This window comes from Laccaria bicolor, genomic scaffold (genome assembly GCF_000143565.1).
Source record: "Laccaria bicolor S238N-H82 LACBIscaffold_8 genomic scaffold, whole genome shotgun sequence".
NCBI classification, from domain to species: domain Eukaryota; kingdom Fungi; phylum Basidiomycota; class Agaricomycetes; order Agaricales; family Hydnangiaceae; genus Laccaria; species Laccaria bicolor.
In genome coordinates, this window is record NW_001889879.1 from 682,484 (window position 1) to 695,424 (window position 12,941).

The window sequence follows — 12,941 nt, forward strand, 5'->3', positions numbered from 1 at the left end:
ATCAGGAACAGATCGTCAACACAATCAAACCGGTTTAATCCAGATCCATGAGCTCTGCATGAAGGCTGTACCCCATATCTCACATCTCTTCATGACTGAGGCCTTGAGGACGAGTTAACTTAACTTTCCGTTTCCACTAAGACCACCCTCTATGTAACCGGGGGTTGAAACGGTTATGTGTAGCATCTGCATCATTATTCGAAACGGTTAGTGGAAGTACATTGGGGTTCAAGATACAAAAAAGAATTGAAGTCGTTGCTTTAATCGAATACATATGTTGCTGACACTGCACCCTAAGTAAATTTTGCTTCGTCTGTAGAGCAGTCAGCAAACTTGCCAAATATTCGGTTTTTCAATTTACTGAGTAGATACTAGACAGCTATAAACATTTGAACAATGGGTTGAAACTTGACGCTCTCTCAATGGTAAATATGTATGAGCGAGTTATGTGGAGCCGGAAAACCGAGCGGTGCAGTCTGGTGCAGTCGGTTATTGGTTACAGACCGTGCTAGACCTACTGGAAATGATCGCCGTTCCGAAAGAACTCGTTCAAAGCGCCAACTTTTTGGTACACTCAGGAAGATACGTTTTGCGGCCCCATGCAAACACAAACTTTCGCCCTGAACGGCGCTGGACTCGGACAAACGGTCATCAGAGAGAAAGACCTAAGGTGATATCATAACGTAGTACCGCTCAGGGTAGCCAGCTGCAGACATACGGTGTACCCCAGAGTGTTTGAACATGTCACACGAGCAAGTCGGCCTTCTCCAAGTAATTTGTTAGGAGTTCAGGCTCTGGTTATAGAGAAGGTATTTGAATTGGTTGTATGTTCCGACGGAAGACAGGAACTTTGGGTTGCCGAAGTTCCCAAGAAAACCACAATTGGGAGAGATACGAAGAGGATCCGAGTTCATAGTTGTTGCAAACAGCAGGCGAGCAAGGTCTCCGTCATCACGCGACTAAACGCCAGGTGTTTTCTTAGTCACAGGGACAGAACTGGATGTTGAAGCGAAGGTGTTTTGTGACGGGATTGACAGCACGCTAAGACAACGGTAAGAATGCCGTTACGCATCAAGAAAACGTGGAGAAGTGGCACACCGACCCGGGCGTCTAGTCAAGCAATGCGTTGGCGGGATCTGATGGATAAGCGATAGCGGGGGGCGTGTAGGGTCCACGGTACATTGAAACTTGCCGGAAAGTACGCCAGGAGTGAATTAGTGAACAGCCCGGTATCCGCACTCACTCCAAAACTCGACGTTGACAGACTGCTGGTAAAGATCCGAGCGGAGACAGGCGGAGGCGGTGGCTTCGGGGCGTATGGGATTTTCACGAAGGCCACCTGACAATCGAGTTCAACGTCTTGAGTCCTACAAGAACAATCAAACGACGACATTTAGCCGTTTGTAGACAAGTTTAGAGCACAAGTCGTTGGGCAAAGCTTAGGCATGCTGTTATCATACCAAAAAGCTTAGTGCCAAATCAACAAAGTTTTTGGCTTTGTAAAACAATAAAGACAAACGGGTCATACATGCTTACAAGGAAGCGACTGTCCTTGCACGCTTTAATTTCTCTAGATTGACACTGGACAAGTTGTTTATCCCCGACTGTCCGTTAATGACCTTGCAAGGTGTAATTGAGGAGTTTGAACAAGAATGACCAAGGTCGATCGTTTTCGTTTGGCCGAGGGAAGGTCTTCACCACTGCCGACACGGGTAGCGGCACATTCCAGTGGGTATGTATCACCGGGATAAATACCGCACGTTCGTATCCTCTTGCTAATTGAGTCTGCGCATCGGATAGATAAAGAACACTCCGCATCCTGGGGCGGCTCCTGCGACTTGCGAAAAAAATGCGCAAACCTCGAGGTCCTCATATGTCCTTTTTCACTGTAATCTAACGCTTAGTGACGCGTCGGAGATCCTAAAACGATGAATGGATCAATGCAGGAGCAAGCGATGACTTTTGGGATAGCCTCGGCACATTCCAACTGTCGATCAAGTAGTCTGCAGCTCCGATGCCGTAAAGTAAGGTTTCCCGCAGTATTAGGCTAGCTTCGTACCCAAGGAGGTGATAACTAGAGACGAGCACGATGGCATGGCGATAAGAATCCCAGCATCGTTAATGTCGGTCAGTCTAAGATCGTGAGTTCGGGCATCATCCAGAGCCAATTTTCGCTTGTTAAACCTCATGTCGCTTAAGTTGCAGAATTTGGTGGGTATGTTCGAAGAATAGGATCGTCTAGCGGATATATGAGACAGTTGCGTCCGCGCCAATGTTTGAAGCGTTCACTGCCAGTAAAAGTTCGAAGTTCGAAGCAACCCGAACCAGATGGTGTGATAAGCAAGCCAAAGCGAACTCAATCGTGAGGCTGGCTTGAGGTGGTTCAGACATCCCGCGAAGAACATGGCAATAACCGTCATCAGGGCCGCCATTTTGACCGGTGATCATTTGTCCACGTGTGACGGCGCTGCAGAGGGCGTACCTTTTGTGATCGTGAGGGTGCATAATACTGAATTGGAGGAAAGGGTTCTGGGAATTGTTTCGTGAGACACAGTTCAGCAGGGGCATTTGCTTGAGAAGAAGTTGCGGAAATTTCAAAAAGGTGAGGTCAAATGACGCAGGGGATGGGAAAGGATATGAAGTCTATCATTTGCGTATTAGAATTGAGCACAGGCGCAGCACTCACGAGTCACTGTATAGGTTCGTAGCCTTGAGGCGTGCGCACCTTACGACATTGTGGGTCCAGCGCTTCATGTCATCCACCGTCAACCGTATTTGGGCAGCGCCTCGGCCTAGATAAGGCATGGGCTCAGGCTGCGGCGTTCCAACTGGATCATTTTCAGATTCGTAGATTTTCCCCTTCGCTTCTCCAATTTGAGCGCGGCGAAGTCCTGAAGCAACCATCGCAAAAATTTGTTCAGGCTAGCTGGGCAATCACCGAAAGGATGCAGGAAAAGCAAATAAGCCACTGAAACAAGCAAGGGCAGGTGCCCTTTGTGCTGCAGGACTTGTGCAGGACCGAGCTTCCGTGAACGAGAAGAATATCTGAGGGCGCAAGTTTGCGAAATCCGCTTCCCAGCGCAATATACAAGTTCTCCTGAGCTTGCTCCTGAGTGATGAATCGATCAATTGTGAATACAATATGATGCTATAGGTCAAGGGTACTCGCGAGTAATTGAGTGTCGATTTTGGAGGGTTTGGCGCGTGTTAGGCGCGTGTTCGAAGCCTCGAAGGAAGGGTCTTCCAGAGTCCAGAGTCCATACTCAAGTTCAAAATTTGTTCGCGTTGCTTGTGCGTGACTTGGACAACCTGCAGATGACTAAGCTGACTAAGCATCGGACGGAACACACGGAAGCTGTCACATCAGAAGGTTATTATGTAAAAGCCATATGGCATAGCGCTCGCTGATGGTCCCTGTTGCGATGCTTGAAGGGATCCGAGGCAAACGGATATTTGGCCATGCAGATGAGTGGATAAATCTGAGAGATCATGCTGAAAAAAAAAAACCGCAGCTATGTTTTCTTTTGTTCTGATGCCAATGCCGACATGACGTAAGGACACATAATTGAATGTCAAAAGGCTGGAACGTAAATGCTTCTGTGCAATGAATATTGTAGTGCTACATCTAGGCGGATAGGGTCCCAATAAATGGGTGGTTCTATATCAATGTAGCAACCAAGTGAGTTTTACATGAGTGAGGGGAGAAACTGGGACAGGATGAGGTGACTATGCATGGATGGCTGACTGCCAATGCTGAATGGTACGTTTTACGAGACGTGTGGTTGGTGACAAACTGATGGGTATGTAAAATGGATAGGATCAGTAAAGTAGGTGGGTTGGAATGCGATGTTGAGAATCAAGAGTCTAGATGAGGTGAAACGATTGTTAATCGAGTATATGTCCTGGTGTTTTATTGCGTCGAGATGAGTTGAGCCGAAAATTGATATTCGTCTCTTCATCCATCTACCGCGCCAAGGACGAAGATCGCAGCCCTTGGGCTAACTCGGCTTTCCACTCTAATCTTCTAACGGCTTCGTGGTAGTCGACCCATTCTCTTCGTCGTTCTTTGCGTTCCAGCCAGTCCGGTTCGAGGACCGCCACGTCCAATTCATAGAAGTGGTACGTTGCTGACGGTGTTGGGATTGTGGTCACATAACGTGTAATTGTTCCGCGTACGCCAGCTGTTGGATTGCAGGACACACAACAGATGGATGGGGGAAGAACAGAGAGGACGACAATCAGGCGGTGAGGAGAGGAAGAGAGCAGAGGGTAGGACCTTCTTCCAGGGCCTCTCTCGAGGCTGCAGCCTCCAACTGCACATCCGATGGCTCCCAACCACCTTTAGGTACTAAAAAGTCGTGACGTAAAACTAGTCAGCGTCTGAGACACCCTTGACTCGAGAAAAAAAAATATAAAAAAAAGGAGTGACGTGGAACGGTTGACGAGTTGGAAGTTGGGATGAATACGGAGCTAAAGCACTCACAGACCCAGCTGTCAGGTCGTTTGCGACTAGTGACAACGAGAACTTTTCCAGCTGCTCTGGAGATGGGTATAGCGCAGCACACAATGCGAGGCACGGAGCGGCCTTTGGTTCCCATGTGGAAGGATCAAAGTGACGTGGGCGGTTTATTCGGGTTGGTAGTTGACGAAGAGCGGCTTTCTTGACGTGTTTATGAATTCTTCATCAGTTAATGAACGAGACAGTGAATTTCACCAGTCTGACGACCGATAAGTTGTGGGGGATGGATCTTGTAGGTGTGAGGAGAGATTAGGTCTGCGCGACGGATATTTGTAGTCTAGTGGTGGTGGTCAAGAAGAGTCAGAGAGGTGTAGAAGAGAAACCCAAGTGATCGGACCTAGACTTTGGGTCAAAGCGAAGCCGGCGTGGTCGTTGTTGAAATAGAAAAGAGGGAGAAGGGTGTGTGGGTGGATTAGGTGCTTTATAGTCGCAGTCACAAGAGTGTTAAGGAAAGAAAAGGGTTCGATGCTTGGAGGCGAGTAAAATTAACCTCCATATTAGGGTCGTCCGCCACACAAATTATTTGACGCACGTTCGTTGCCCATGCCGCCGGTCACTCCGCTTACCTCCGGTTCCTGCTGCCGGAACCACCGTCTCTCGCAGTGTCTCACGGAGAGTTACCTTATCTAGTCCGTCCTCCGAAATACTTAGCTTCTGCTAACACAGGGCTGCTTCCACATTGCAGCGCACATTCGATACCACGAAGCAAGAGGCACCCAACATGCAGTCTTATTTTCTCTCGAAAAGTTCAACATTCACATTAAGCTGTACCGTGAAAAGATACGTCACTCGGGGATCAGATGCACTCTACAGGCGCGGAAGATGAGGCCCGACTTTTGAGATCCGATGCTGAACAGACGCGCAAGATAACACGTCTAATAGAATCTGACTTGAAGTCGGTCACTATGACATATCATAATGGACATACTGAGGCTATTCATTCCAACTGCAACGGATGATGGATTAGGAATAACCTACGCGCATCCAACAGGAAAGTACTCACGCGACCAAAAACATACACACAACACCAAAGGCCATCGCAGCAAACTGCGAAAGAAACCCCCATCAGTACAACGCCAGGAACAAGGACATCCCCTTCCAAGTTCTGAATAAAATTTACTTGCCTCGCGCATGGCCTGTTTCGCGCTCTTGCTTTCTGCAAGCAGTCTAGAAAAGACAATATGATTTCAGCACATGTCTGAAAATCAAATTCGCGGAAGAAGAAACTAGGAACGCGGAACAGTATCAATAATCTGCTAGTCCAGATCAGTGACATCACCACAACTTGCGTTGTGTTAGAGGTTACGTCGCACTCCCCATGAAATGTCCCCGGGGAATGTATTTCTCATGTTCAAATGAAAAGAAGGACAGACGTACGTTGGTAGAACGGCGACGGCGCCGATGTACAGAAACCCGCCAGCGACGAATGGAATAACCTGGCAGGCAAATCATTTTTTTCAGGACCAGCGAGAGATCCTCGGAATATCATTGGGCATGTGACTCACAAGATCAGATAAATGCACGGTAGTGCCGAGCAGGCCCGTGGCGTCCTGTCGCACTCCTGCCGCGAGGTCTTTCAATTGTTGTTCGGAGTCTGTGACGGTTGCAGTGTGTACGGCAATACCAATAAAAGTCCTATTTCCAGTTAAAAGAAATGGTCAGCAAAAAACATCTCTGATTATTTTAAAGAACGTTCATACCCAACCTGTTTACATGAGGCCAGTCAGATCACTTGGCAAATTGCATTCGAAAGGAGAAGTGGGAACAGCCCACAACGTCCGAGGAGAGTAGACAGAGACGCACAAATGCTCCGATCGCGGTGAGGAACTGTGATTGCATGGCTTGTTTCTTCGTAAAACCGCTTCGTATCAGGATCGAGTAATCAGCAATCTCGTGGGGAATCTCATGCGCAAAGCATGCCAACGTTGTTGTTGCACCGATAAGAGGCGAAGCGTAGAAGGAAGCGGCCATGCTAGAAAGAAATACGGTGAGGGACTCTCCGACGAATGTGTGTCGCTTGTAATGCGGTTCGAACACTTACGCCAGGCCATCCGTGCTAGGGAAGGTAGACCGGATCAGTCAACTATACATGAAAAGGAGCGAAATGAACAGTCTTACATGTTGTGCACGAAGTCACCAAACAAATTCAAGTATGCGGACAGCTTGGAAGGACCATTAGCCCGTTTTTCCGGCTCCATCTCGCTTGTATTGGACCCTGCGGTGGTTTTCTCCGGATTTCGGGCTCGTGCTCCGCCTTGAGATGACGTAGAAACTGGCTCTACGCCTGAAATTCTCACAGCTGTAGGCTCGACGTGGGAATGCGAGTGAGAGTGTCCTGATCCTTCATCATCGCCGCTGAGAACGCGGAGAGTCTTCTCCATGAAAAAGAAAGCCGCAAACCCCACGAATATGCCGAGACTGGGTGAAAAGTTCGAGTGAGCACCACACAAATGTATGTCAGATGATGCTGACCCGATCAGAATGTTCCGTTTTTCTTCGACCATTACGAAGTGTACTCCCGACCCTTGGTTTTCACCCATGAAGGAATGTGGTACCAGATGCAGAAAAACGTCGGATAGAAGACCACCAGTCTGTAGATTTATGGCTTGATTGAAAGGTAATCTTAAAATAGACAATGACACGTACTGCAAACGCAGTCATGGTGTTGAGGGTATCCCCATTGATTTCAGCAGGAATAAAAGCAAGAATGAAGTTGGGAACGCTTCCTGTACAATTAGCCAGGTTGATGACAACAACGAGGATCACGCCTTGCACTCACGAGCTGATGTAAAACGTTCCAAGGATAGAGTTCCAGGCAGGCCCAAACGGGAAGAGCCAGGAGAAGATTTGGCGCATAATAGGCGACTCCTGGTCCTCAATGGCGTGTTTAAGCGCGCTAAGCTGTTTCACAGGCGAGCAATCTTGTATGTCAGCCTCCTAAATGCCCGTACGTGGATTAGGCAGCGTTCTGATTGAGTTATACAGCCGCCAGACGCACGAAAACCGAGAGCACTCCTTTGGCGCTGTGCTTCCCTGTGACTTGGGATAAGACATTGTTCTTTCCTCCTAGAAAGACAGTTAAAAGAGTGACTATAACGAGTAGGCGGGTATTGCGAGATAACATAGCAGTGGTCGACAATGAAGTCGTTGGGCGTTTGAAAGGCCCTCAACGCGTTTATTGACCGTGGCAATTTCAAAAGAGCCATCACGTGAGACTCGCAAAACCTCTCGGACCGTCGAAAGTCTAAAGTGTCCTCCTATACATGGAGATAATTGGCAGCACACGTTGGCTGCTTTGAATAAGCAGGATACAGGTTTGGATACAACCTGTGACCTGTCAGAATGTACAGCTAACTCTTGGACTCGCGTTTAGCTCTCTCTGCTTCGATTGCACGGAGAAATGCTTCAGCAGCCTCAACTGCTTTCTGGAACTGTGGATACATACGCATCCATGTAGCCCAGATCAAACTCCGATAAAGAGGGTTTTCAGAGTGAGGGCGGACATAACGAGGGTCATTGACATATAATGCCTCGACAAGTTCATTTATATCTGACATTTTCCTCGACCAGGGCCGCATCTTAGGAAGGGCTATGAGGTATACATTAACACTTGAGATAGCAACCCACCTGGTTGAAATCGATCATACTCATTGACACGACGCACCCATGAAGAACTCATGGTTGTCGTGTGCACCCCGCAATCCAGTGTATGTGGCTTACCATTTTTCTCACGCCAGTTGAAATGTCTTCTACATCGGGCTACTCTCCGACGTCACCAGCTTCCTTTACCTGACGATACCTGGCCACATCCAAAGCGAAGTTTGCAGAGTTAAAAAAGCGAATGGAGGCCCTCCTGAGGCAGCCTGTTGGATCGCTTTACTGAAATAGAGTCGACGGAGCGCGGACAAAATTGCCTCGTGGGACGTGCGGACCTAAATGAGGCCCTCGATGGGTGGAAAGTGTGCTATTAGGCGCTGCGGGGTCCTCCAAGTACAAGTACGCGAGAGGATGGAATCACGAAAAAGTAGTAGTATTAAAGAGCTCACATAATCGACAAATGTTTACGAGTTCTGTTGTAAAAGATGACTTGCACCCAACAAAACGGAAACTAGAGCGAAGCTGGGTACTCCTTGGGTACTCCCAAGGTACTCTCATGAAAGATAGAGATAAAATCTGACGTAAGCCACAATCTCACTTGTCCTTGTCAAACGATGGAACAGCGAGGCTCCGACCTACCGTTCGACTGCCATGTATCCCACAGCCCAAGAGCAGGAAGTCATTCAAGCGGCTGAGAAGATTATGATAGAAACGATGGCGAGATACGATCCTTCGCATGATAAATATCATGGTGAGCATCAGTACTATCGCAACTCACCTTGGTCGACATATGAATGCCTTTCTGCAGTTCAACGTGTCCGCAAAACCGCGCTCGCACTGGCTCGTAGTCTCCCCAGCAAACCGGACCTCCTTGTCATCGAATTGGGTTTGTAGCCAACATTTTCAAACAATCTTTCGTCACATTGCTTCCATTTTAGCCGCTCTGCTCCACGATGTTCTTGACAAAAAATATGTCACCCCAGAGGAAGCTTCCGATCCTTATGCATTCTTTCTCCCCTTCTTCGAATCCATGGCCTCCTTGCACGGCCTCAATATGATAGAAAATGGCCGGGCTCGCACGATCACCAAAATTATTGACAATGTCTCCTGGTCAACCGAAAAGAAGCTTAGAGCGAATGGCCTCTGGAATGAATGGCATAATTCTTGCGTAGAATTACATTGTGTCCAGGACGCGGATAGACTTGATGCTATTGGTGCTTTTGGTGCGTTGGGTTCTGTTGAGAACGTGGTTGTGATGACTGATGCACATGAGTTTAGGCATTTTGCGCTGCGCAGCGTACAGCACTGTTACAAACCGGTGAAGTCAAAAGCCTCGAGGCGTGATTATACTCATGGCTACGACAGAAGGTTGACCTCATTGTAGGCCGCTACACACCCCAACCGACGACCCCGAACATGAACACACAGCGATCCAGCACTTCCACGACAAATTAGTCCATATCTGTGAAAGACTTAAGACAGAACCTGGTAAGAAATTGGGGGACAAACGACATCAAGTAGTGAGTTCGATCTGTCGGTAATTTCGCAACTTTTTTTTTTGACAGTCACACCCGATCCTTCATAGTTGATCGCTTTTCTCGCTTCCGTGGATGATGAGTTTGCGACATCGTTAGAAGACCATACCCTAGATGTCAGGCCATATATCCAAATACCAGCCTCCTAATTGACCGTTGAATACCCGGAATCTATACCACTTTAGTGACCTTCACAACACTTCGTCTGGTCTTTCCAGCCCAACACAGCTTAAATGGAATCTATCCCCCTGATCATGATCGCACGGCCATACCCATCAATAAGCGGATTTGCCCTGATGAAATCCTGATGACTTAGGGGTTTTGGAGGTCCCCATTGACGAGGGTGTCAACTATCTCTAGAATGCCCTATTAACAATCAACGGGTGAGCCGAGGTGACAATCTACGTTCTCGCATTCTCAACGTGCCGCTACTCTATCACTAGCCGATTTCATAGCAAGACGAAGGCAATCTAGAGTCTAAACATACGGGCCATGAGCTTATCAATGATAGTGGGTCGTTTTGCCCATATTCAGGAAAGGCACAACATACGAAGCGCTGAATCTCGTTCACTTCGTCTCCGTTAACTCGGGACACCCAATATACCCTGAACGAGGCTTCTTGCCGCACTAACGAAATTACAATCGTTGGTATTCATTAGGAAACAGTGTGCGCCCGACTATTTCGCGCTTCATATCAAAAGGATCGCTATCCGTTCATGATCCTATAAGGTCCCAATTCCGTCTTAGCCCGTTTTGACCCCTAGCGTTTCCGCAGCGTCCCCCAAAAGAACAGGAAGTTGACAGGAAGCCCAAGTGTTCCTTTGTTCACGGTGATCATCACTGATAAGTCAATCTCCCAGAGTGGCCATTTGGCTCCGAACACTGAGAATTGGTTCGCAAAGGATAAATGCGGAAATGTTTTCTGTTCAGAAAAAGCAACTGGTACCCAGATGCCCGTAAGGCAAGTGATAGTGTTAAGGCTTCTGTACCAAAAGGCTGGCTCCATAATTCCCAAAGTGAACAGCAACAGATAAACATCGACGAGGTAGAGAGAGTCGATCAAGAAGGGGCCGGCGGTTACGGAGGCGCTGCAACGCTAACGCTGCCATCGTTGGCCACTGAGAGTCCACTGAGGTGGTCGTCACTTGCCTCAGGACGCATGGTGAACAAGGCATTTGCCGCCTGCAGATGTGCGGTTACGTTTGGACAACGCTTGTGCCTTTGGGGACGGCGACGACCCCATTCTGAGCGCAAATTTTCACCAGCACACCAGCAACCATGCGACTTTCCATGACAAGTTGTTGCAGGATGTCATCTTGACACTTGACGTCCTCCTTGAGATAAGTATCACATCCAAGAAACAGGCACCGACTCTTGGATATCAGTTGCCATCAAGCCATCATGAATGGAAGCGCCAAATTTTAGATTGAAGGCGATGCAAATAGACTCCCCGACCTTTCACAACTCCCACTCTGAACATGAGGATGCGGCTGGATGCGGCAACAATAATCCTTTTCGATAGTATTACAACAACACACCTTCGTGGCCAAATACCAGTATGGAACCAAGATAGTATGCAAAAACAAGAGTTCATGCTGCCCCTGTTTTAGTCAAACGCCGACATATCAATATCATAGAAGAAATGCTAAGGGAGTGAAAGAAGATTCAGTAAAAGTTCGTGCGGGACGTCACGTGACCGTACGGGGGGACGCAATATGTCGAGAAGGAAAGGTGAAGTAGGAACTTACTTTATACAGACTCATTACTTTTACGGCCCAAGCTTCTAGATGAAAGATCTTTTTACTTCCTATTCTCATTCGGACCTCCTGTCGAACGAGCAATCAGCTATCACTTCAAAAACGAGAGGGACACACTCACATAAAAAGCTGCCCAATGCATGACGTCCGCTTTCAGGCTCTCGTCCACTTTCTCCACGACACGCTCGGCTACAGTCTGAGATTGGAAGATAAGTAACCGCCGGGAGACACGAACCCCGAAACAAACCTTGAGTATCACAGTTGGCGGTATACAATGGCTCAAAAGCTCATAAAATTTCGCCCGAACCTCCATCACCCGAGCGGGAGATTGTTCACTGACGATGAGGTCAGCCACCTTATGACAATAGGTCTCCCAGTCAGGTTTTGCGATTGTAAGAGGGCCTGTCAGGTCTGGTCTACCAATTGGTTTGGGTATCAAGGTCAAACAGGGCTCATTAAACAGATTACTCACGACTGCATCTTCAGAGCTTCCAGGACAAGAATGGCTTTCCGCATGTTCCCCCCACAGTCGTCCACGATTTTCATGCCAGCTTCTGGAGGAAGATCAAAGCCTGCCCTTCGAGCGACGAGCTCTAGAACGTTTAGCATCTATACAATGGTGAACGTCAAAGAGATATTCAATCTATAACAATGCTCGTACCTCCTCCGGGCTAGGTGCAGGAACTCTCATGAGCAAACAACGACTTTTGATAGGAGCAATCAGTTTGCTGGTACTGTTCGCACATAGGATGATCCTCATGTTCGACATATATTTTTCCATTGTTCTTCTCAGAGCGGCTTGTGCATCACGCGACAGCGAATCCGCTTCGTTGATAATGACGACTGAAAGAAAGTTGTCGTCGCTATAAGTCAATTCAGCAAAAGAATGAAGGGCGTACTTACCCTTGAAACGTTGTTTAGCATTGAGATCAACTTGTTGTGTTTGCGCAATTTCTTTGAGTAACTCTTGAATCACAAGTCGGTCGTAGTTTCCAGCCTCACTAAAACAACGGAACTTGATCAGCCGACGGTAGAAGAGTTCGAGAAATGCTCCGAAAGTACCTGGGCGTGATCTCTATGTGGAAGTTACTTTGAACAATGTTGATTTCGAGTTTCCGCTTGGAAGGCGAGAGGAATATTCTTTGATCGATTTTCAGCTGTAAAGGCAAATGTTAGCCTTGCACAATATCATAGCGTCTATGGTGGCTCGCCTTTTCTACTCCATTTCCGAATAGCTGCCGCAGAGTGCAAGTTATACGGGTCTTTTTGCCAGCACCTGAAGGTCCATAGAAGAGCATATGCGGGAAGTCGCCTGAGGAAGCCTATTACAGTATTAGATGGACAATACATCCTGAACGGGCGACATACAAGAGATTTGAGGCGTTCTGAAAGTCCTCTATGGTAGTGCAATGCATCAAGGGTTCTAGGTCGGTACTGCAATGAGGTCTTGAGTATAGAAAGAAAAATAGAGCGCTTCCAAGTACCTCGTCAACCCAGAGTGACATTTTCAAATAAGAACTGCGCCTTGGAAGT

At 47.8% G+C, this 12,941-nt stretch overlaps 5 protein-coding genes across 5 annotated transcripts; 1 reads left to right on the forward strand and 4 right to left on the reverse strand.

The window, feature by feature from the left end:
* Positions 1–1,110: 1,110 nt before the first annotated feature.
* LACBIDRAFT_325676 (uncharacterized protein) lies at positions 1,111–2,904 on the reverse strand (the record flags this gene model as incomplete). Its single annotated transcript, XM_001879430.1, has 9 exons — positions 1,111–1,187; positions 1,244–1,306; positions 1,345–1,367; positions 1,537–1,581; positions 1,620–1,785; positions 2,060–2,238; positions 2,483–2,509; positions 2,687–2,692; positions 2,726–2,904. 9 exons carry the CDS (start codon positions 2,902–2,904, stop codon positions 1,111–1,113), a joined length of 765 nt encoding a protein of 254 aa, XP_001879465.1.
* Positions 2,905–3,963: 1,059 nt separating this feature from the next.
* Positions 3,964–4,598, reverse strand: LACBIDRAFT_318045 (uncharacterized protein; the record flags this gene model as incomplete). The annotated part of the gene is made up of 3 exons (XM_001879431.1): positions 3,964–4,181; positions 4,277–4,369; positions 4,484–4,598. The coding sequence occupies 3 exons, from the start codon at positions 4,596–4,598 to the stop codon at positions 3,964–3,966; spliced, it is 426 nt and encodes a 141-aa protein (XP_001879466.1).
* Positions 4,599–5,247: 649 nt separating this feature from the next.
* ZIP-D (ZIP-like iron-zinc transporter) lies at positions 5,248–7,657 on the reverse strand. Its single transcript, XM_001879432.1, has 13 exons — positions 7,518–7,657; positions 7,299–7,456; positions 7,166–7,241; positions 6,992–7,110; positions 6,638–6,937; positions 6,561–6,575; positions 6,321–6,491; positions 5,998–6,157; positions 5,897–5,946; positions 5,644–5,686; positions 5,523–5,566; positions 5,448–5,465; positions 5,248–5,394 (listed from the first exon to the last, which is right to left on the reverse strand). Exons 1-12 carry the CDS (start codon positions 7,641–7,643, stop codon positions 5,453–5,455), a joined length of 1,275 nt encoding a protein of 424 aa, XP_001879467.1. The 5' UTR covers positions 7,644–7,657; the 3' UTR covers positions 5,248–5,394; positions 5,448–5,452.
* Positions 7,658–8,830: 1,173 nt separating this feature from the next.
* On the forward strand, positions 8,831–9,657 carry LACBIDRAFT_248341 (uncharacterized protein; the record flags this gene model as incomplete). The annotated part of the gene is made up of 5 exons (XM_001879186.1): positions 8,831–8,867; positions 8,925–9,002; positions 9,055–9,339; positions 9,395–9,434; positions 9,501–9,657. 5 exons carry the CDS (start codon positions 8,831–8,833, stop codon positions 9,655–9,657), a joined length of 597 nt encoding a protein of 198 aa, XP_001879221.1.
* Positions 9,658–11,257: 1,600 nt separating this feature from the next.
* Positions 11,258–12,913, reverse strand: LACBIDRAFT_318048 (uncharacterized protein; the record flags this gene model as incomplete). The annotated part of the gene is made up of 11 exons (XM_001879433.1): positions 11,258–11,296; positions 11,400–11,477; positions 11,530–11,604; positions 11,656–11,824; positions 11,881–12,017; positions 12,070–12,251; positions 12,312–12,409; positions 12,471–12,565; positions 12,620–12,730; positions 12,777–12,842; positions 12,893–12,913. 11 exons carry the CDS (start codon positions 12,911–12,913, stop codon positions 11,258–11,260), a joined length of 1,071 nt encoding a protein of 356 aa, XP_001879468.1.
* Positions 12,914–12,941: the final 28 nt, after the last annotated feature.